We start from the raw sequence: 23,940 nt of genomic DNA on the forward strand, positions 1-23,940 counted from the left end.
ATGGTTCAAAAGTTGACCCTCCCAGGCCATGTCCCTCCTTAAACCCGTGAGGTTCTTGCACTTTTTTTTTTTTGTTCCGTTTTTGAGCACTTTAGACACTTGGCATGTCTCATTTGGGTTTTCAGTGAAGTGGCACATGTGTCTTTAATCTCATTTGAAAATACTATGTGCCGTAGTAGACACGGTATGTAATGCAGTATACTTCGTATTCTGAAGTTGAGGCATTCTTAGTTATTGTTGAGAAGTAAAGTCCCAAAGGGGTAGCAAAGGACAGTAGATTTTTTATGATCGGCATCTGCACTACATCTGAAACGCTGTCGATTCTAAGTTAGGTACAATCCAAATATTTTTTTATTTTAGTTTGTATATAATTAGCAAAAAAATATTGTTTTGAAAGATAAAAATACATCAACACATCATTTCTCACAATAAAGTCTATGAAGTGTCACATTGTAATTGGTGCCACTTGAACTACATGTCCTTGCCCTAGAAACGAAATCAAGTTTATACTTTCAATACCATTCGACATGAAGAAATAAATAGTGGAAAATTAAATGTTTTCTAAATGTGTTAAAGTTTGCCACAATGTTAATCAAAAAGAAAATTATTTTGTTTTTGTATATTGTAAAAGCATAGGTATTTTCGAAGTTGCGAGCATCTGAATAAAGCACAAAACACCTTTTACATTTTTATTTTTTTACTGATGGCCATCTGTGCTATGCTCGTCACACTACAAATACTACACTCAAGTTGAAACAGATGGCATACTTTTTGATGGAAATCTAGGTGTAATGGAGCTAAAAATATGCCTAAAAGGTCACAATTGTAGTCTGGTTAGATATTTTTGTTTCAAAAAGTACCCATACCCACTATTGCAAACACTTGGGCTAGAGACTCACAAAAATATTTTACTAGTCGAATATAGGTGTGTGACATTTCGCTATGCTCTTTTGAAATTATGCCAACACATGAGATGGAAAGACTTTGCCAGCTCTCGCAAAATGCCCTGTCACTCTTGTTCTAGGCAGCATCATGGGGTGGAATGCTACTTTCCGGAATTGCTTGAGCCCTCTCTATGTGAACCCATTTTTTTTATTTTTTCCCTCAGCCTTATTTGTGTTGTGGCACTTTGCCCCTCCCCTTTTTTATTGTTTTGAAGCTAGCCCACACGTAGTTCCTGCCTGTCTTTTGTTCTAGGGAGTGGCTTGCAGGCTCAGGGCTGACAGCCAATGAGATTCAGTCTTGGCAGCTGTAAGTGCTCAAATGCTTGGGCGAGGGGCCAAAGGCCCCCTCTCCCTTACCTCATCCCAGTGTCTCTGTGCATAGGCCGCAAAGTCCTTGCTGCTATTGGAGCTTCCCTAGGTCACATTCGAGTTTCAGGGGTATTCGGTTTAATTTTCTCGAAGCGTACAAAATATTTCTGCATGTAGTCCGACTTCACTTGTCGTAGGAAAACGGTGTATGGCTAAGCGAAGAAGCACAGTGTTTTCCTTAGTCGCACATTTCTTCTCTGCAAGCCAGTTTGGCTCAACAGATACCCAATGTTACGTTTCTTTAAAAATTATTTTTAATGCATCAGTTTTCTTTTTAATTGTTTTTAATGTTTATTAATTTTTTTTAACAAAACATTGCATGTTTTAATATTTTTAAATGTCAAAATTTTAATTGGTGATAAACGGTGTAAATATTAGGTTACTAGGGGGGCAAGACATTGCAAAAGCTGGTTTTGACATGGAGGTATTTGTGTCCCCTTTAATTTATGGGCATATCAGCTGGCGCTTGTCTTAAAAAAGTACTGAGAGTGTTGTTTTACAACTGGTGCAGATTTACCAGAAAGCCTGATGCAGCAAGATTTTTGTGGCCTTACAATGAAACTAGCTTCACCACCATTTTTTATCCTTTTGTTTACTTTTTGCCAGTGCTCTTTTTTTTTCCCGTCTTTCATTTCCCTTTCCTCTCTTTGACCCTCCCCCTCTTTTTGGTTGATGGTACCTTGGCTTGCCTTCCTCCCAACAACAGCATGCCTTTTTTGCTTAGGAAGTTTTGGCTCCTGCAATATTTTTACACCACTCATTTGCACTTTCTTCTTTATGGGTAGCATGTTCACTTTAACAACCTGCACTAATGTTTTGTTTGTTTGAAGTGGAAGAAGATATTTCTACTAGAAATGAAGCTTTTGCAAAGGATTTATGAACTTTTTGCTAGGCGTGAAATTTGAAACTGAGGATCAATTCCAGTTGCTCAGTGGAATTAAATGTAGCTTTCCCTCAACAAAGCATTAAGTTTCTGACTACTTGTGCTGCAAGTGTTAGTATTTTGTTAATGCCAAGTACTGCACTGAGTGTGCAAGTTATACCGTGCAAGCCCATAACCATTACCACACAATATGAAATAAACTTTTTGGTGAGCCTAGACAGGAATGCTTCTTTCTGTAATATAACCTTTTAATTTAACTAGAACGAGAGTTGATGCCCATCAGAACTTGATGACAGCGACAATTTTTGTTTTTCTTTTATGGTGGAATTCCGACTAACACCTTTTATTTTGCTCTTATTTTGTGCGAAAACTAACTGACCTTCTTCGTTATATTTTCTTTTAATTTTTGTGTGTGAGGTGCAGCTAATTTCATGTGCACAGATACCAGGTGTGACTGATTGTGACGAGAGGAAATTGTGAGCAACCAAAATCTGCATGTACAGCTGAGCCTGCGGGTTACTGCACTTGTCTATTTCCTCCATTTTGCTAGTATACACCGGGTGTTTGTTTTTAATTTAAATAGACTTTTTTTAAATTGGGGGAGGTGACGGTCACTTGGATGTTCACTGCGTGTTTATGTCGATTAACCTCCTAATTAATGGTTTACATTCTCGTGGCACTTTTAAAGGCTAAACCAATTCAAACAATTTGCAAAAGGGCAATGCATTTTTAGGTATTCGTCAACCAGCTTTTGTGTTCTCGTTGCACGATTTCGAAACTGGTTGCAGAGAGAGTGCCGGCCGTCTTGTTCAGGATGATGGGCAGAAGTGTGGTGTGACATAGTCAGTCCTGGAGCCTCGCGACTCCCTCTCCTGCGTGTCCTCGGTGGTTGCGCTGGCAGCACGCTGTTTGAGGTTGTGATGCGGCGTCTTGAAACGAGCGTCACTCTTCTACGCGTCATTTCTGGTAGAGCTCCTGGTGCTTATTCTCCATCAAGTTTCGGAATTGGGCGACAAAATCACGAAAACTGGTCTAGGAATATCTCGAAGCCCGTTGCCTTTTTTTGCAAAAAGCTTGAATCGGTTTAACCTCTAATAGCAGTTGCGATACGACCGACGATAAAACCATTTATTAAAAAATTAACAAACATCTTTTTGTGGCTATTTTTTCATTGAATGACCACTGGGCCAATGAAGGTGCGGTGAAGATGGCATATATTTTTGCAGTAATCCCCATTTTTTTTTTAATAAAATTTTGTAAATTTAAAGCAAACACCCTTTATTTTATTTTTTTTGTGCTTCTTGTGGTGACGTGACCACCAACAGCGAGCATTTTCAAAAGCGGGCAATATCGTCTTCTGTCGCTTGCGCGTCTGCGTGTGAATGTTGGAAGGTTACAATCATTTTGTCGTTTTTACGTGTGTGTGGACGAGTTTGAAAGAGCTTCTGTGTCTGCTGTTTGTTTACATGGATAACATCAAGCCAACTGCTTCCATCAAATAACCTGCATGGGCATTTTGATCTCGTCTTGGGGTCAATTTTCTGTGCACACCTGGCAGTCAACAGGTTTACGTGGCATCTTGATGGCTTCTGTGCTTGGTGTCATCTGGAAACTAATACCTCCTTTCTATGTCCTTCTGTTTCCTCCTCGTTCCTTTCTGTCGAACTACTCTTTTATTCTTTTTTTTAGCTTGGCATTTAAAAAGATGTGCAGTAGAGTCTCATAAAGTGCAACTTGCATAATCAAGATGTTCCGAACAACTGCTGCTTTGCAGATTTTAATTGGGTTGCCTATACAACTGTCATACAAACCCCATCTTCTAACCACTGAAAAATTTAACCCCATCCTTGGAGTTCCACCTTAAAGAGATCCTGCTGCACTATTAGTGGTCATGCATCCCACATTGTCGTAGCTGCAAACTTGTCAAGCAGCTTTGTGTTAAGCGTCATTCGCAATATTTTGTCAATTGCTTTTGTGGCGGCTGACCAAATATTTGTATGTATTCTTTTGTAATGTTGACAAGCTAGGTCACATGTAAGTTATGAGCAGTCACTAGCAATCACGTGGTGAAAGACTCAACACTGAGCACAAAGATAGAGGACAATGCAGAAAGTGTGTGGTCAAGATCTTGGGAAAAAAATTTTACCTGGCCGCATTTTTATGCTTTGATTGCTGCTCTGAGCCTTTATATACTTCAGTCTTGAGTTTTAAATTATGTAAGCACACTTATCAGTCATAGCTCACATCTGAGTATGCTCACAGAAGCAATGTTTAGCATCTCTCTTTTGTCAAATTGTGATTTGGTTCCAAGTGCCCTCAGCTGTGCACTAAAACCCACACTTAAGAAAACCATAACTGAGAGCACTGGACATTTTGGATCTAATAGTATCACTTCATTTTAATTTTGAGTTATTTAGCTCATAGCTGTACAGGTATTGACTGGTGATTTAGAGACGCTCTAAATCACTCTATTGGAGAAATATGTTGTTCCAGCATCCACAGTTAGTGTTTCATCTTTCCTATGGCTTTGATGTTTTTGTGGTCATTGATTAAATATATTTGGCATTTCTATTGCTTCAAAAAGGATCATAGGCCCGGACTAGGGCTGGGGTTTGGAAAACTCCATTTCCACAATAAAGTTTACTCTCTCTCAAAAAGGATTGTATTCTCCACCACCCAGTGATTTTTTGGATACACCGCCAGCAAAGTACCTCCCAGGGCCATTGAAGTTCTCTTATAACTTTGCCTAAGATAAGCTTTTCTGCAGAAATATACCCAAACTGTATCTAGATACTCATCGAAAAATGTGTTTAGCTACAGATAGACACTTTAAATAGGCATGCTTTCTATTTTGCACATCCTGAAAAAAAATGCATGTATAAATCTACTTCCTGCAGAACATGTAATAATAAATGCACTTAAAAAAAATTATTCCTCTGTTAGGAGTTGGCTAATGGTATCAATGTGCTGAGCTTCTTCTGAAGATTGCTAGGCCCTCCACTTGTTTATTGGGAAAAAATATAGATGGGCAGTTTCTGTTTTTCCAGATTGCAGCATACCTCTTTCTAGTTTATTAGAGAATAGTACTAACCAATTATTTGATGACAGTTATTGTATTTCTTTTGTACCAGTTCAGTTTTTGAATGGGAAATAAGAAAATGGTAATGGTACAGATTGCACTGCCAAACTTGGGAATATATAATATGTCTTGCCCCTAAATTTTGTTGGGAAGCTTTTGTCCGATTAAAGTGATCACATCTCATAGCTGAAAAGCCGAGTGCCAGATGTAGGCCCACAGACATTGTTAATCACCTTCAGATTGAGTTTACCAATAATGCAGCCAGTTAAGCCCCAGGGGTGGAACGGCTGCGCCATTTGCGCCATTTCGCGCCAAACGCATTTGTCTGCGCCATCCTGCGCCATTTCACGGAAACTGCGCCACCTTGCGCCATTGTGCACCAAATCGCACAACGTGCGCCAAAAAAAAAAAAAGTATTTTGTCTTGGTTTCGGTTTTTATCGACTCGATTGGCAACGATTAGCGCGTTTAGCTTGGTCGGCCTTGCAATCCTATGTTCTGTTTATTCTCCCTGTGTATCCGTAGTCGGAAGCGCGCGAAAAAAACTCGGGGATCGGATTCGAAGTGCTACACCTGCGACTGGATTGTTATTCTTCTACCATAAGCGGTTAAGCAAGTCGGCCGAGGTGAGGTCGAGTCGTTAAGCGTGAGATTGCCTGAGGCTCTGCGGCCCGGGATCCGTACGCCAGCCAGTTGAAAACAAATGAGCAAAAGATTCCTTTTAGTACTTCATCGTTAGAAGTTGGAACCGTATTCCTGCAAGATAAATTGTGATTTGATAGGACTGAAACGCGGTCCGATCCGAAACCTTGCCGGCCAGCAGCTCTTAAGCGAGTGGTAGGTCTACTCCTGCTTATCGCTTTGAATACGATAACTCCGTTAATTGTAGTCTGCTGCTTCGGTATTGAGTTGCACAGTAGGATAAACTCGAAATTTGTTTCCCTGTTCCTCCACGCAACTGCACGTCCGTTGCTTTCGCACGTCAAGAGGTTCGCACATATAATTACTATGTCGAGCACGTGTGGGTTGTGCGATAAGCAGTGCTGATTTGCATTTTGAGCAGCTGAAAGCCACTCAGAGAATATCAAGGACACCATCTTCAGAAACATATGGTAGTTGCTTTTTAATTCTCATTAAGGCTCACAAAGTTGTAAGTTTTCGCATCTGTTACACTGTTATCCAATCTACCTAGGTCCCTAACCACTCATGTTCATCTGTGCTGCTAAGCAGAATTGAAATTGCTCCCTTGCTCGTCTAAGACACAAGCTGAAGTGCAATGGAAACTGATCTGAGCTGCTCCTATAATGCCCCAGAATGTAGTTTTAGCTGCTCCCAACCTGCTCCAAAACAGCGGTTTCAGGCGCTCCCGTGGCTGCTCCCAAATACATTTCATGAGTTCCACCCCTGAGCCCTCATCATGCCATTTTCAGATATGAGTAACAAACATAAATCTCCAGCACCATGCTTTATATTCTATTATGTTGTGCCAGATTACACACAATAGTCGTTCATGGACACAGAAATAAAAAGATAATGATAATGATAATTGAGTCAAGAAATAGCTCGAGCCATTCTTTGTATTACTCCAGTGAGAGACAGATAGATTAGAGATGATGGAAAGACGAAGAGGTTAACACTCATTTTTCATTATTCGTAATATTTTTCTCTTTCACACACTCTCTTTGGAGTCAGAAATATTGCTGGGGCACTAAACGTGATCTTAAATTAACTTTAGCTTTCCAGCATGCCACTATTGCCATTGCTGAGGGTTGCTATGATCTTTTTTGTTAATGCCCCTTCCCGGCAAAAAATGCTCATGTACGAATGCAAAACCTAAGTCTACAGCAGAGGCACTGCCCTCCCTATCCCTGTCATTTCTCATACACCAAGGCTCTCTCTCACTCCCTCTCACCCCCACCCTTTCTCCCCTGCGGGCCTCTGCTGTTCCGAAAAACCCACGTGATCATGGGGAGAGCACCCTTCGCCTCCCCATCTTTCCTGCTACATCCACATACCTTCCGGTGACATCCCCCCTCCCCCACCCCTCTGGCAGCAGCCGTTGCGAAATGCCCACATGGTCGCGCTGTGCGGACATGCTCTCTCTCCTCCCCACTGCCGCTGCCTAGGTTCCATTCTCGTGTCTCTGCGCCTCTGCAAAACAGTTTGCACACATACTTCCACTTCTTCCTCCACAAACGTGGGAACGGGCGCCGCCATTTTGAAAAGGCGTTTGAGCAAAAAAGAAATAAACATGTCTCTGGGTCCTTCTCCAACACATGCAACATCTCCCACAATCGCTCCACCAATCACATATCTCCTTACGCATGTCTCCTACATCAATGCCACATAAAGCAAAGAATCCATTGCAAACATTGTACAGTACACTGGCTGAAGGCGAATCTCTTTTAATGTGCCTTTCCACAATGCAGCAGCTACCACTGTCAATTGCAGCACACTGTGTGGTTGTTTGCAATTTTTTGTACTTAATCAGGCGGGAAAAGCACTGGGGAGTCGCCACCTGTCGCTCATATCACTGCTTGCTTCGAAGGTTCCCGGCTGACTTTTTGTTTGCCGTCACGTGTGCGCTTGTGTAGGCACACAGCGCAGACCAACACGCGTCTGCTGAATGTGCTGTCTGACCTGGTGAAGACCTATGTGGACACAGAGCAGGACATCCAGGATGCACTGGCACAGCTGGGGCTATCCCGGGTGGACTCTCCCGACTCTACTGCTGTGCTCGACGAAGACTACTCCAGCCTCGGCGGTGAGGCTCAGCGTCTTTGGACGTCCTTGAATATCCTTTTAAGACTGATAAATGCACCCATAGACACTTTTGAAAATGAAAACAGCAGCAGCAGCGGCTCTAGTTGTCAGACGTTCATGAAAGGGACCTTCAGTAATTCCTTGGGTGGCCACTAAGTGTAGCACTTGTCTGATTCAGTTAGTGCTGACTTGACATTATTTTTTGTGGATGTCTTCGAGTGAGGGTGTCTTGTCCAACTTGATTGGAATCGCACAACCTTGCTCTTAAAGGGGTCATGAAACGCTTTTCCAACTTTTTTCTGTTTAGCTTTCCTCCTCAACTCATAAATCGCACATTCCACCAAACAGTTAAAGAAGACGAAAAGAAGGGAGGCCCCCCTCGCTCGGAATCTGGTTTGTGTAACCGGACAGGGCCATTGTCCCCCTAGAAGATTAGCCCGTCGCTCAAAACTCAGACAAAAGTGTTTTCCCTACCCCGTTCATTCCGAAGCTGACAATGCTGTTGAAGCTACGTGCTCGTTGGGCCAGTTACACTTGCTACGTAAGCGTGGCAAATGTGGCTGCAGAGAATGAAGTCAGGTGATGAAAGGGAGGCGGCTGATTGGTCGGGCAAGCGCGTAGCTTCTAGCACAATGTCAGCTTAGGGGTGAAGAGAATAAGTGAGGTCCGGTTGCGTGTGACGTCAGTTTGGACCCGATGATGCGCTTTTGGGACCGCGGATGTATCACAGTGAAAAGGCAGAGAGGTTGCGAAGGGGAGGAGGTACGAAATAGTCCGCTCTGTTTTCAAATTTTCGCACTGAAAGTCAGGCTTTTGACTTTCTACCTTTTCTTCTTTTGGTCCACTGAACGATGTGCTATTAGTAAAATCCCAATCTAAAATGATTTATCCCAACCCAAAAATTGTTTCATGGGCCCTTTAACAGCCTGAAGAGGGTCCAAATGATGTTACCTGTCCTTGTGCTGAGAAGGCTGGAAATAACGTATGGCGCTATCTACCGTATTTACTCGCATAAGGAATGCACCCCCCACAACAAGCATCAATATTTTTACTTCTTTTTTTTTTTGCGTAATGAACACGCTTTTAATTTTCGGCTCCGCGAGTCTTGAGCTGCGTCCAACTTAGCTAACCGGCTGGCCACCAAACCCACCAAGCCAATTTTCTTTTGCCGCCAAGCGGCCAGGCCAAGTCAAGCCAAGCCATGCCGCTCTCGTAATGGCTGCAGTTGTATGGTTGCGGAAGTGATCAACCGTGAAATCGAGCGGCGTGCACGCCTAGCGAAGCTGGGGTTGAGGAATTGCCCAGCCTCAGACGTGCTTCGTCCATCGGATGCATTGATGTCAACAAACACGCCGTCGTCTGTGATTCACCTTCGGACAGTGATATTGTGAAAGTGGTTATGCCTAAGAACAATCACATCGCTCTCCGTGCTGAGTGAGCTTCGTAGGGCGCTTTTTCTTCGGCAAAAGGCACACCAAAAGCACCCTAAAAAAAAAGGTTTGTAATTTATAGAGCATGGGTGCGCCTCCATCAGTGGAGACGTGCCATAATACCCTGCCATGTCATATTGGCACCTAAAATGACATTTGCGCAAAGTGTGTAAATGCATAAGAATTTTACCCCATGTAACGAACGCACCCTCGAAATATGTGTTAATTTTTGGGGTCAAAAAGTGTGTTCATTATGCAAGTAAATATGGTAAATCAATCTTTGGCTAATTTTGCTTGAAAGCACTTCAGAACTGGAAGGTGTTTCCCCAGATGGGAAGTGTGAAGACAGATGACTTTCTGGATGCCACCACACAACGAGAGTTGGGCCTCCACATAGCCCATGCAGAGCTGGTATATTCCGTTCGCTGAAGTCTTCGTCGCCTGTGGCCTCTCCGCTCGTTCCCCAGCCGTGAGCAGCCAGACCCACGGGTCCAAGGAGGACTTTGCTGAGGGCTTCCTGTCGGAGCTGTGCGAGGACGGCCCAGATCTGACCCCCCGGACGTGGGACATGTTTGCCTCGGCCATCGGGATGCAGGAGACAGCAGAGATGGAGGGGGAGGACGTCGTGCTGGGTAACGCTCATTGCGGTCTCTCTTGCCATCTCCAGTTGGGGGTTGTCAGTTGTAGTTTAGAATGCTGTGTACAGTGTTTGAGCCTTCCTTTTAATGCAGAGTTTCTGTTAAAGATAAAGCATTAGAGAATTGTGTCTTACAAAAATAGGTGCATACTTGTGCATCAATTCAATGTAACATCATGGGCAGAATGTACATTCGTGACGTTACGGTATCAGATGGTGTTACATGCCTTAACTTCACATGGTCATGTGACCACATGACTCATAGTTGCATCCAACGTGTCCCACAGTTGCACCAGATGTGCCCCATAGTCATTATATTTTCCGTCTAAAAACATTCTGTGTACAATGATTTTGGCAGGTGTGACTAAAGTATTTTTTTCTGTGTTGGCAGTTAACTCTACACACACTAGGAACTTTTGCAAAATAAATGGTAGCTGGCCATGCCCTTGTCAATTGACACACCTGGACATCTGTAGTCACAAATTTATTTAGACCTTGCAGACGTGTCTGGAGTTGGCATAATGATGTGAGAACGAGCAGAAATGATGAAGTTACCTGCTGCTTTTCTCAAGACTCGTGGTTCCCGCGAGCATGTGTGGCTTTCGTGAAGAGACGGTTGTGCATCGCCGTGCGTGGTGGTATGCAGGGGCGAGCCGCCGCCTGCGCACGGCCGTAGACCGCGTGCTGAAGTTGCTGGGGGAGGTGGCGGAGCACCGGGGGGAGGACTTCCGCAGCCTGGTGCAACGCAACAGAGACCTCTGCCAGGAGCTTCGGCAGGAGAGCCAGCTGCACAACCAGCTTTGCATGGACCTCATCAATGCACAGGGTTGGCCCCTCTTCTCCTCTTTGTGTTTGAACATACAGGCTACTGCAGTCATACTGCCACCATAGACTGTGACAATCGGCGTATTTTGCATTCGATTTTGGTCCCAAAGGACAGCAAGAGCTTTCTTGGCTGCTGATCGGACATGGCAGTACAGCTTCCTGCTGGATAGATGTTATCAACCAATGAAAAACTTTTTACCCGTTCACGATTGGGCAGTATTTTGCCGAAAACTTCTCACTTTCACACGAATGGCCAGAGAGTACTCACAGCCTCTGATGTGCTTGTCCTTGGTGCTCCTTCATGCACAAGTCACCGTCAGCTTTTGAGCAGCAGCAGAACAACTAGGGATTTGCAAGAGAAAGCACCAGTTGACGATCGCTTCTAACGTGAAATCGTGAAACGGCAGATTATCACAATTTCAGACCACATTCTATTCACTCTTTCATGGCACTTGGTTCAAAGCAGAGAATCTTTTCTTTGTTTGTTTGTTAGCAGGAGACGTACGGTGTTTTTTCATTTCATTTCTATCTGTGAATGACACCTTGTAGCAGACAAACCCTATCCTTCTCTCGCGTTCACAGATAAACATTCTGTGAACGACATCTTGGCTCTCTCCGTGAGAGGCAGACGAGATGCTGAGGTGACCGACAGAGCTTTGGCATGCCCTCTGTGCAGGGACGGTGCGCAGCCTTGAGCTTGAGAAGCAGAAGCTGGAGGAGACGGTGTTTGCGCTGGAAGAGAGCAGGACCCAGCTGGAGCGGGAGCTGAGGTTTGCCAAGGCCAAGGTCCAGCGGCTGGAGGACGCCCAGGACGACCTGGCCGAGGAGCGGCTGCTGCTCAGGGAGCAGCGCAGCCTCCTCCAGGAAGGCCTGCAGGAGCCACAGCTCAGTGAGTGCAGCCTGCCTTCTCTGCTCTGTGCTGGCTCGCCGGTCCCTCGCTCTTTCTTTTTAGGGCCAGCTCTTAGACATTTCGTGTGCTCAGGCATAGCCTCAGTGATGTCACGTGACACTGCGACGTTGTCCCAAAGGCTCTCTGATGATGTATTCGCACCACATACCTTTATCTCCAGATAAAACCTAGTATGTCGTAGGTCTGCAAGAAGGAAATGCCGTAAGGAGAAGCTGATGCAGAAAATCCGAGTGAGCATTCACGCATAGCTGAGTCGGCGGCGTCTTTCTTTTCGTGAATGTGTTGGCGACCTTCGGGGGCTCGTCAAGCAAAAAGCAGAGAAAGAGGAAACAGAAATCATGAGGCATTCCACTCTGTTAAGGTAAATGACCAGCGAAGCTGTTTAGCACACGACACAGACGTGACACAGAATTTTGAACAAATGTACGAACACGTTTATTGTCTTGATCGGTGGTCATCATGACAAAAGGATAAGCGCACACATTTATTTTTGTCTTGAACAGTGGTCATTACTATTTTTCTTCATTAGTAGGTCAATATTTGTATTGATCGTTGGATTATTTGGTTGTGATGGTGACTATGGCCTTGTGGTTGCTATGTTTACACTGATCGGCTCAGATACAACCTTGGACACATTCTTAGCCAGAGTCAAATCCATGCACCACCAGTGGTGAGTGGTGGAGTTTGTGCAATTTGTGTGGCACATGAAACCTCAGCACTCCAACACAAGGAGAAGTGAAAAAGGAGAATGCAGGGAATGGTGCTCCGCACGCCGTACGTGCCGGTGTCTGCAGCAGTAACTGTTCTTAAGCAAAAGCCTAAAACAAGGCATCTTGCAAGCGCATTTGTCAATGCTTTATTTTGGTTATTTACTTCAAATCTTTTATACGTGGAAGGCGTGTGCGTGCGGCGGTGCGAGTGTAGAGTTTTTGGTCACGCACAAGAAACATACACAAAACCCTAGCCATGAGCAGTTCGCTGTAAAAAGCACTCCACAGCCCAATGGCTCAATTCTGCTGGCTGAAATCCTTCCCCCACAAGGAGAGGGAGCAGTCACTCTGACGGGACGACGGGCATTTTGCAGGCGGGTCACAATTTATTCGCCACTCCCTGTGGGATTGGGGGATTAGCGAACATCTTCAACGCAGCGCGCAGGACCTCAAAACTCTGTGACGTTTAATCCCCTTTAAAATAAAAAGAATAGAAACAAAAGGACATTTACGCCAACCTCACTCTTTCAAGTGTAGTTGTCTGTGAACATCCTCCTGGTTTTTATTTTTTACAGCAGAGCTGTTAAGGGCTAGTTTCCCCAGTTTCGTATCCGTCACCAAATAAATGTTGACACAAAACTCTGGACAGCTACCACCATCTATGAGTGACGGCGGCAACCAGGGAACCGGCTTGCCCGACGGCGGCAACCAGCCGTCGCTCATAGATGGCGTCAACCTTTCCAGCCTTTCCACTCCAATTTTCACCAGAGTGTAAAGGCTGAATTTCTCTAGGTGTCGTCCTTGAGGTCGTCCGACCAGTTGTCCTCTAGGTCGTCCTAGAAGTCATCCTTGAGGTCGTCCTAGATGTTGTCCTCGAGGTCATTCTTGAGGTTGTCCTCGAGGTCATCCTAGGCGTCGTCCTCGAGGTCATGCAAGAAGTCGTCCTTGAGGTCGTTCTAGACGTTGTCCAAGAGGTCGTCCTTGAGGTCGTCCCACCTTAGTACAGCTTCGCTGGTCTTCCTTCTTTACCGGAGTGGAAAGGCTGAAAGTTTTTTCTATTTTAAGTATTCATAATCGCGATGCAGTCGCTTTAACCAGTCCAATTAGTAATCCCCTCCTCGGAGAAAAACTTCATCGCCAAAATACATCATAATGCGTAGCATTTACAGGTTTTCTGTGATGTCTCATTGCATTGTGATGTCATGTCACATGACGTTGGGTGACACCATCATGTGACATTGTCATGTCACGTTATGTGATACTGTGACGGTTTCCTTACTGTGCCTGCAAAAAGAGGTATGCAAAGAGGCCGTATAATTGCTAGGAGATGCCGAGGGGACATCCAATATTTAAATTCTGGTTGTCATTTGGCTTGGTCACAGGGATCGCTGGCATCCCGGACAAGAATGTTTTTCTCCGAGTGCGACAGTTGGAAGTCTGTACGCTCCTTTCGGGTGTCATTGGCGCTAAATTCCTCTGAACGTTTTTGCTTCATACATTTAGCAGTGTAATATTATACTTGCACAGATGTCTTGGCCTCACTGCTCTTTGTTCCGAATGAGGAAATGCACAAATGTCGCTTCTTTTATTTTTCAAGAAGGGCCATGTTTATCTTGACGTGGAACAGACATGAAAGTTTGGTTCTGTTATTGACTTCATTACTGCTTTCAGTACCCTTTGGAGCATGTTTTGATTTGCTTCAGACTAAAGAAGCACTTGAGAAATAACAGAGACATTTACGGATTATCTTTCTTTACTCGTCTTTCAGTGATAGTACCTTGTCATTGTTTCAGATCTCGCGCGAGCAGTCTATTTTATGATGTGGGTTCTAGGCATCTCTTTATATACAATAGATGTACTGGGATTAGCATTTTGTTGGAAACCATTTGGATGTCTCGTATCTCCCTACTTAATCCCTTCTCTTCTCTCCTTCTCTGGGCCCTAAGCTCCCCGCCCTTCTTCCGAGCAAGCACCGTCCGACGCGCCTGAAGGTTGGTGCGACTAAGAGCAGACTGCCGCTGCACGGCGTTGGGTGCCTTGTGCGTCTCCTGCGTTTGCGTGCACCTAACAGCTGTTTGCCATGCTGCGGGATTGCTTTGTTTTCACTAACCCTGTGTGTGTGGTGACTGACCGAAATAACATTTCGGTCAGTTCTGCTTCTTTGGGAACTTGCTTTGGTTTAGGTACGAAGTCTGTTTTCTGAGGATGTCGTCTGCCGTGCAAGTTATGCAACATAAACTGCACAAACAGCCTGGCTGTGCAAAGTTTAGCTCGTGCTGTGCTCATCTTTTAGAACAATGTCCTGTGGGCACTTGCCTTGCTAGGTAATTGTAGTGCCTATGCGCTTTTCGGGCTGGTGTATATTTGGCATTGTTGCATGGCTTTCACTTGCTGGAAGCATCTGAACTAGAATGCATATGACTAGATTATCAGAATTTGAATGTTACTGAACACATTCTGTTTCCTCGATCCTAACACACACTACTGTATTTACTCGCATAATGAACGCATCCCCCACAACAGGTGCCAATATTTTTACTTTTTTTTCTCTTTGGTAATGAACGCACCTCCAATTTTCGGCTCCGTGAGTCTCGAATTGAGTCCACCCCACCAAGCCAATTTTCTTTTGCCGCCAAGCGGTCAGGCCAAGTTAAGCCAAGGCAAGCCACTCTCGTAATGGCTGCAAGTGCTTTGTTGCAGAAGTGATCAACCGTGAAACCGAGCGGCGCTTACACTTAACACAGCTTGGGTTGAGGAATTGCCCAGCCCCGGACATTCTTTGCCTATCGGATGCATTGCTGTCAACAAACAAGCCAACGTCTGTGGTCCGCTTTCGGACAGTGAAATCGTGAAAGTGGTTAGGCCTAAGAACGGTCACGTCGCTCTCCGTGCTGAGTGATCTTCGTAGGGCGCTTTTCCTTCGGCAAAAGGAACTCCAAAAGCGCCCAGGTTCACGATTTATAAAGCAGGGTCACTGTCGCGCGCCCCCAACCAGTTGTGGGTGCACCTCCATCGGTGGAGACGTGCCACAGTACTTGCCGCAGTCGGGAAAAAAAGTGTGTTCATTATGCGAGCAAATACGGTATTTGAAAAAAAAATCACGGACTTCTGCAATCCTGCAATTCGGGCTGAGAGCAAATCATTGAAACCCTTGGGTAGAACTTATGAAAAAATGTAGCCCAAAAGTTTAATAGAAATAACAGAGAAGACAGGGGCAAGCTGGTAAACTTTAAGTGTCTTGAAAACAGGAGGCCTGTGTGTGTGTCCCCCTTTTTATCCTCGGTTTCGGGTTTTCAAGGTGACCACAGAAGCTTGTCGCAAATTTACAACCTGCGCTGAACTTTGTACATTGCAATGTCATGATCAGTCCTGCAGCATGGGTGTGGAGACCTAATTGCTGCTCATCATTTCTTGACCTCTTTTATAGATTGCAGTGGTTGGATGTTCACATGCCCTTTGGGAAAGTAAATGCACAGGACTTGCATATATGAACCGTGCATTAGAACCGAGGAGAGACAATATTCGATGACAGGATTGACGAATTAACCTGGGCATGTCATTGTGAGCATTTATATAACGCTAACTTTGTAAAGTTTGCAGCCACTGTCTTGCTCTCTCGCAGTAAGGCATGGTGGTTGCTGCACAGGATGCCAAAACTAATAGCTGCAAACGCTTAAAAATGTGATTAATCAGAAGGTACAGTGAAACCCGTGTAGAACGAACCCGCGTGCAGCAAATTATCGTCGATATCGAACTCACGCAAAATTTAAATAAAAATCCACCTAAAAAGGACTTTTTATAACAAACAACACATTGGCTATATCAAACATTTTCCCCCGGGAAGGCTTCCAAAAACGTGCAAACAATCGTCTTCTAGCCTGTCCCTTACCCCCCAAAAAAAGGTAAAGAGAGAAAGAAAATTCCAAAAGCTCAAACTGTAAACAAAATTGAGCGAAGAGAAGCGATTCAGAAGGAGAGAAAGCTAGAAAAAACGCTGCGCACGCACGCACAGAAAAAATAAAAAGCTTTTCATCCCAAAGCGATTGCCCACAAAGAGAAGCGATTCAGTAGGGGAGATAAGCGAAAAAAAAATCTGTCTGCATGCAATGAAGAAAAAAAAAAAAAAAAAAAATTCCAGCGCGTTGTTACAAAACGGAAGCGAAGAGATGAAAAAGAAAGAGAAGCTCTCGCCTTACAACGAACGCATCGTGGTAGTTCGTTGTAAATGATTTTTGCTATATCGAACTGCTATATCGAACTGATCGTAGCGTTTCCTGCTGTTCGTTATAAACGGGTTTGACTGTACTGCAGAACCCTTCTTGAGTTATGGGCAGCTCTATCAGATAATGTGTTATTGCTGTCATTTTGGTATCTCTCAGCTCAGAATCGAAGTTATAATTCCTGAGCACTAACCCTATTTAAATAACTCTAAAAACCCCTCCCTTTTTTTTTGTGATGGTTTTTAAAAAGGAAGGTGCTTAGAAGCAGGCCTACATTTTAAGCAGGCCTACATTTTTGCTACACCCCTTGTTTTTTTTAGTGAATCTTTTCTTGCTGAATCTTCTCTTAATGTGAAATACCAAACAAGTGCCCACCCAAAAGTTGGAGGTAATCATTAAAAAGAAAATAGAGGTGGGTGCTTGTTAGGTGCAAGGGCAGAAGAGCAGAAAAGGCACACGGTAGTGTAGGGGTTTGCTGGGTCCTTGTTAGACCCCACACAACAGTATAGTAGAAGTATTGACCCAGTAAGTGATGACATCACAACATGGCGCTGTTCTCCAAACAAACCGTCGCTAATGCCGTTGCCATGGACAAATACCCAGTGGCTCGACTAGAGGTTAATTAGAAGTTGTCTGATAAGAAAGTGTGTAATATTTTGTAAGCATTTTGTCTTCTCAATATCTGCAGTAGACTCTCAATAATTAAAGCTTCAGGAAGCCACGAATTTTGTTTGAATTATCTGAAATTCATCTAAGTATGATGCAGGAAGAAATTATGATTTGCCATATAAATGGCTATACATACAAAGCAGATATTTGATGATTTCCTCTACATAGGCCTACTAATTATAAGCAGGTATGCCATTTATGAAATCTTTGTGAAATGTATGACAGGTTTATTTATCCCTCAAATATGTTGTTTATCGTGGACTGTTTAGACAGCGCATGACAACTGAAAACAAAATTTTGTTCATCAGGCCAAGAAGTTGTCTAATGTGAACTATTAAGCAGGGGACATATGGACAATGAAAATGGGTACCTTGCGGCAGTTTTCATAGCAAGTTGTGCGGACCCTGTGACGTGGACCTATGCTATACCGCTATGTCACAGTGTCCTCGCAAGTTGCTATAGAAATTCCCGTGTGATGCCCGTTTTCGTAGCTCATGGTGCCCTGCTTGTCCCCAGATGAGTGAGCTTCTCACCGAGCACCGCTGCGCTGCGGAGAAGTAACACCCGCGGAAGCAAGCTCTACAGGTGTTGCTTCTCTGCAGTTCACCGGTGCTCGAAAAGAAGCGCACTCAACGGGGCCGAGAAACAAAAAGTTTGAATTACACAAAAACGCCGGTCGAATTAAGCGGCTTGTGAATACATTAAAAACATAGCGGGACAACCATCATTTGCAAATTTGTGTGAATTAACCAGAAGTATGAAATATCCTAGTGAATTATTGCGAGCCTACTGTAGTCATGAAGACTTTTTCTATTGTCTCAGTGCCATAATGCAATGATAAAAGCCGATAATAAAATTTCCCAACTGGTTTTTCTTTGCTAGCAGGCAACTCCATGGCTTCGCAGGTTCAGTGGTTCTTTCTGAGGGAGTTTGCGACTTGTTAATTGGTGATGAGTGACGACACTTCTATTGTTGGGGTCGACTTTGGGTGGCACTTTGAAAGCGAAGAGTCCCCTTGCACAGCTTTGATAAATGCTCGAGCTGCGCGAGCACGCGAACGGCTGCCCGTGGAAGCTTGCGCAATATTTGAAAAGGACGAAAACACTGAAGCCGAATGGCGTATATGACAATCACGAATTTTATCAACGTCAAAGTGCAGGCCAGCAGACGTTTCAACAAGTTCTGATGGCATCGAAGTTGCTTCAGTGCATATTCATGTGATCAAACAAACTCTCCGTAACAAATGTATAACTTACCTGATGTTTTTACCCAGTTCTCGCTTTGGAATCTTACTGAAAACGGAAGAATTAGCAGGATTCTTTCTCAGTGTGATGGTTACAAGCAGGAATGAAACGCACAACCATAGTGCGAGCCTGAAAAACAAAGTTTGGAGTCGCCAACCAATATATTCAATCAAAATAATTTCTTCTTCATTACAATGCATGTCAACTGGAAAGTAAAAATGAGGGCCTGACACCGCTTTGATATCATGTACTAAACAGGTGCTTCTCTCGCTGAATTCTTAGAAGATCTCCATTCATGTGATGATTTTCGTCAGACAGTATCCGTATCTCACGCAAATACAATTAGTTTTTATAAACCCGTTGAGTTTTCTTAGACCTACCATGTTCCCAATATATACATGAAAATCGTATCATTATGCAAACGATTCAAACTTGTATATGGCATACCTCAGTCATTCTGTATGCATTCGTCTGCAGCAGGCATCTCAAGACATCTCGAGGACCGAAAGTTGCCGTCGTAAATATTTTAGAAACAGCCGATATTCTGCAAACTTCTGTCGTGGTTTGTGTGAAATCTAGGCTTCAATCTTAGACATTTAAACTCCACGTTCGATGTTTGAACGATGGTTCTTTCGAAACAAAATCCAGTCTTATATACTCGTTCATTGCAACGCCCCTAGCAACGGTTTGTTTGGAGCAGTGATGTCACAATTACGGGTCAATAGCGGTCTGGCGAAACCCTTACCTTTTAAAAAAACTGTGCTGCTTTCGTGAAGCCTGCCTTGCACCGGCGCTTTCGCATCAAGCTTCACAACATCACACCGGCTTATCGGGAAATCAGCGGACGCATAAAAGTGCCTCGATTAGCTCGGAAGTTTGCAGGGGTTGGCACATATCACGTCCTTCGGGCGCTCATTGCAATACGGGCTCACGGTCAGTATTTTGCGGTATTTCTTGAGCTGTAGTTATCACATTTTAGCTCTTTTTTATGCCTAACGAGGTTGACGTGTTGCGGTGTCTTATTGGTGACTAACAAAAGCGTGTCTCGTTCCCCCTATCGTGCGTAAGGACCCGAAAAGACGTCGTGTGATTGAACGGGCGTTTGGTCACGTGTGTTTTCAGGACTCTTAGAGGAGCACACACGGCTGAGTGAAGAGAAGCGGCAGTTGCAGCGCAGCCAGGACCAAGAGAAGCAGGGGCTGCTGTGCCGCGTCGGGGAGCTGGAGGCAGCCCTGGAGGAGGCCTGCCTGCAGCGGGAGGAGGTGCTCGAGATGCGCAGGCAGGAGCTGGCCGACCTCCAGGCGCAGATTGACGCCATGGACAAGCAGCTGCTCTCGCACAAGAAGTTCATTGAGGTGAGGAACCGGAAAGGGCATCAAAATTCCACTCGGGCTTCGCTCGTCTACCGGGAGGGGCACGATTGGGTAGGGGCCCCTCGTGCAGGCACACCCCACAGACTCAAAAATGCATCGACGAAGGAGGACGGTTCCTCGAGCTCCTGTCATGCTGCGCCATCTCGTGACGCTTGTCAGAAATGGGAGCGAACCTTCGACACACTTGCTCCGTGGCAAGGCGGTGCCGTGAAGACACCTCTTTCTTTTTCCATTGCAGCCCAGGCGCTCGGCCCGACCAACATCAGCTACGCTAAAACAAAAGTGCAAATAAAGAATGTATCTATTTTGATCCTACTAATGAAGCCGGTATATGCAGAATGTGTTTTCATGCCATTCTTTAAGGTTTTCGATAGATATTGTGGTTACTTTCTTTCAGGATGTTGGGGGAGGGGGGGTGGGGCAGGCTTATAGCGTGTTATTTTTTTTCCAAACTCAGTCTTTTTTTTATGCAATGGTGGGCACGTCCTGGATTTCTTGTTTCTTCCCGTTCCTCGCAATCCCTCCCTTGCGATGGCTAAAGTATAGTTTACACGAGTTACAACGTACACGCTTCCTGTTTTTGCATGGATTGGTTTTTATTTTTTCAACAGTTTCCCTCTTGGTGCGGCAGCAGAATGTCAAGCTTACGATCTTGGGTTCGTGGGCTTGATTCCCGTCGGGACGCGTTTAGAATTTCATTCTTTCTTATGAATTTACTATTCTTTTGTACAGACATCCCTTTGAAGTATGTTTTGTAACATGGTCCATGGCTTTCTGTCTTGCTTTCCTTGAGGGTCCCAGTCCTTTGAAGCATTCTATGTTAGAAAAAAAACTGAAATAGGTGGATTTGTTTTTCTTACCGCATAATTAAACAGGATTGAAGTGGGACAGTCGGCTGCTTTAGTGCGTGCCTTCTTACACGCATGGATGTAAGAGGCTTGACCCACCCTTTATGATGACGCAATTTTCTCTCTTTTACTTGTATAGAGCCGCACTTAGTGTGTAAGAATTGTTTGTCATATTGTCTCCCACAGTTCTGAGTACTTAACCCGTGTGCATGCGTGTGCCCAAACAGGAGCAGACTCATGAGCGTGAGCAGGAGCGAGAGGAGTCTGCCCAGGAGATCTGCCAGCTGCAGGAGGCCCTCAGGGACAAGGAGAAGATTCAGAACTGCGAGCAGAGGCTCTCAAAGGAGGCAAGTACTCTCAACAGGCGAACTGTTCCTTCTTGTGTTTTATGGATATTTTCAATTTGTACATTGGAGTCAATACAAATGCTCTTGGTACCTTTACTTGGCAGGTAATAGCCAAGTCATATACATATAACCTCTTTGAAAGGAGTTTTTTTGGAGAACAGTGCATGAGACCTTCCCAACTTGGACACTTATTGTGAGCTTCTTGGCTGTCCACCTTCAGCACGTGTTGGAGTGGAGAGACATGCTTGTGCTGACTTTTAAATTTTAAGGCCAAAGATGAAAGCACTTTGTTGACGAAGAGCCAAGATGCTGACCATCATGCAGGGAGAACTATAGTGTTTGCCATGTTTGCTTGAACAGAGGCAGGAGTCTCCTTTCTCACATATCATTTCAAAAAGCCAGTCACTGTGATTTACAAAAGAAAGCTAACAAATGAGAAACCCAGAAAAATTTTTATTATTGAAGTGGGATCTGCTTGGGCATCCCAGGCATGTGAACAGCATTATCAATATTCCAGCACAGGACACTAGTCTTAGGCCTAAACATATTTTCTTCTATTTTACCGTATTTTCGCGCGTATTACCCGTCCCTGCGTATAACCCGCACTCCCAACTTGCTACTCTCAGAAAAAACAAAAAATTTCGACATCTTGTGGACCCTGAGCAGAGGAACGATAAAAAAACGGACAAACACAACAAAATCTCCAAACTACAAGATGTCGATTAATTACCAGCTCGCCTGCACTCCATCACTGCTTACAAAAAAATTCCCCGCATATTATTCACACTCGCCACTCAAAGTAATGTCCAGATCTCGCTAGAAACCATACCTTTATTCTGGATACACTGATTGCTGGCACCTTAAATGTTGCAGATAGCGTCGTCAAAGCAAAGATGGCTACCCACAAAAAGGAGGAGAAGATGGGGACAAGAATGGTCCCTAGGAGAGACCGGAGAAGAGGGACTCTGGGGAATCTATCTCTACGACTTTGCGCACATTGCCGTGAAACCGCACTGTTCGCCCAAATTCGCGTATAACCCACACCCCTAACTTGCCTTTGATATTTCATAAATTTCGATCTGGGTTTTTCACGAGAAAATACAGTTGTTACTGGGTTGCTTCAATGGATAGCATTGATTTGTAAAACCTGTATGTGGACACGTTCTGCATGAGTTACACACACGAGGGGTTGTTTATAAGGAACTCACTTTCTGAACGGATCAATATGGCAAATTACTGGGTAGTAGTGTCTTGCTTGTGAGTTTCTGGAAGACTTGGCTAAACTTTGAACTTCCTTTAGATGACCTCGGGAACCGCAAACAAAGCATACAGCTTTATCACATGTATGTTTGTGTGTCTTCTCCCAGATTGAGTGCCTAGAGCAGCAACTGAAGATGCGGCTGGAAGACCACGCCTTGGTGCAGCGCAAGCGGGATCAGCTGGAGGATGAAGTGCGCTCAAGGGACGACAAGATCCATGACCTCCGAGACATCATCCGAGACCTTGAGTCGGAACTGGCTACCAGGTCGCGTGCAGGGCACGAATTGACTCAGGCAAGGCTCTTCGTCTGCTGAGACAAATTTATTTAGTGCTTTCGGACTACACCGAGTGCAAGACCTGTCTGCCTTTAATTGGAGATCCATAGGGTCTTGCATTGTCTCCCCCATGACTGTGAAACATCATGACATCAGATGAGCCAGTCTATGTGCAGCATAGGCAACATAGAATGATGAAACATGCCTTTGGTGTTGCAAATCAGTTAGATGATGGTACAGTTAATGTTGTCAATCTTACGTTGGCTGTATGTAAAGGCCTCTTTTGAGGCGAAACAAAGAAAAAAAGGAATTCTAGTGGAAAAATCTTTTTTTGTACCCAGAAGGAGGCAGGTCATTGGATTCAGAGCATACTAGAGCCGTGAAGGGTAGCTGAACCTTGTAAGCAGGGGCGGATTTAGAGGGGGGGGTCCGGATGTCCTGACCCCCCTCTTGATTTCTGCATGTGTAAACTTTAGGGCGTGAAACGAGGGAGAGGAGGGGGGGTTCCTAAACATGGTACGCTGGCCAACACCCCCCCCCCCCCCCTCAGGAAATTCCTGCATCCGCCCCTGCTTGTAAGGTCAGTATTTTCAGGAAAAATAGCTAAGCAAAAAGCAAATTAAACATCGAATGTTTATACAGTAAAAAGTTATCTAGGCAAAAAGCAAATTAGGCATTGAATGTCTGGACAGTGAGAAGTCCCTCTGCCTTTGAAAAGTGGCCACTCTGGCTTTCCCTATGGATGAGAAATTTAGCCAGCGCACTACGACAGCTCATCTGGGGTCTTTAATGGGCATCGGGCCAATACTAATTACTAAAGCAGAAGCAAGTGTGCAGGCAAGCTGGTTTGATACTGACATGATAAACCAGGAGCAGAGGAAAAATGGACGAACGAACACAAGGCTTGGTGTTTGTGTTTGCTTTGTGTTTGTCCCATTTTTTCTCTGCTCCTGGGTGACCATGTCGCTAATTACTAGTCATGTGCAAATAGTAGATTTTGAGTTCAAAGCGAATTCGACGCAGATAGTGGTTTTGGTTGAATACTGTAGAGACCAGTTATAACAAAGTCATAGGGAATCGGAAAGCACTTTGCTATATCTGCTATTTCGTTATAACCGACTTCGGTTATAACGAAGTGCAAAATGGAATGGGAAA

General features: G+C 44.5%; 1 protein-coding gene across 1 annotated transcript in view; it reads left to right on the plus strand.

The window, feature by feature from the left end:
- The window catches only part of LOC8041936 (pericentrin), a 221,380-nt gene that overhangs the window by 155,250 nt on the left and 42,190 nt on the right, over window positions 1-23,940 (plus strand). The window contains exons 16-23 of the mRNA XM_042293960.1: window positions 1,198-1,251; window positions 7,869-8,038; window positions 9,935-10,099; window positions 10,751-10,930; window positions 11,606-11,818; window positions 19,805-20,037; window positions 21,131-21,250; window positions 22,618-22,803. Coding sequence (XP_042149894.1) covers window positions 1,198-1,251; window positions 7,869-8,038; window positions 9,935-10,099; window positions 10,751-10,930; window positions 11,606-11,818; window positions 19,805-20,037; window positions 21,131-21,250; window positions 22,618-22,803 — 1,321 coding nt within the window. The remainder of the gene's footprint in view (window positions 1-1,197; window positions 1,252-7,868; window positions 8,039-9,934; window positions 10,100-10,750; window positions 10,931-11,605; window positions 11,819-19,804; window positions 20,038-21,130; window positions 21,251-22,617; window positions 22,804-23,940) is intronic.

This window comes from Ixodes scapularis, unplaced genomic scaffold (genome assembly GCF_016920785.2).
Source record: "Ixodes scapularis isolate PalLabHiFi unplaced genomic scaffold, ASM1692078v2 PGA_scaffold5__190_contigs__length_132052651, whole genome shotgun sequence".
Lineage (NCBI taxonomy): Eukaryota > Metazoa > Arthropoda > Arachnida > Ixodida > Ixodidae > Ixodes > Ixodes scapularis.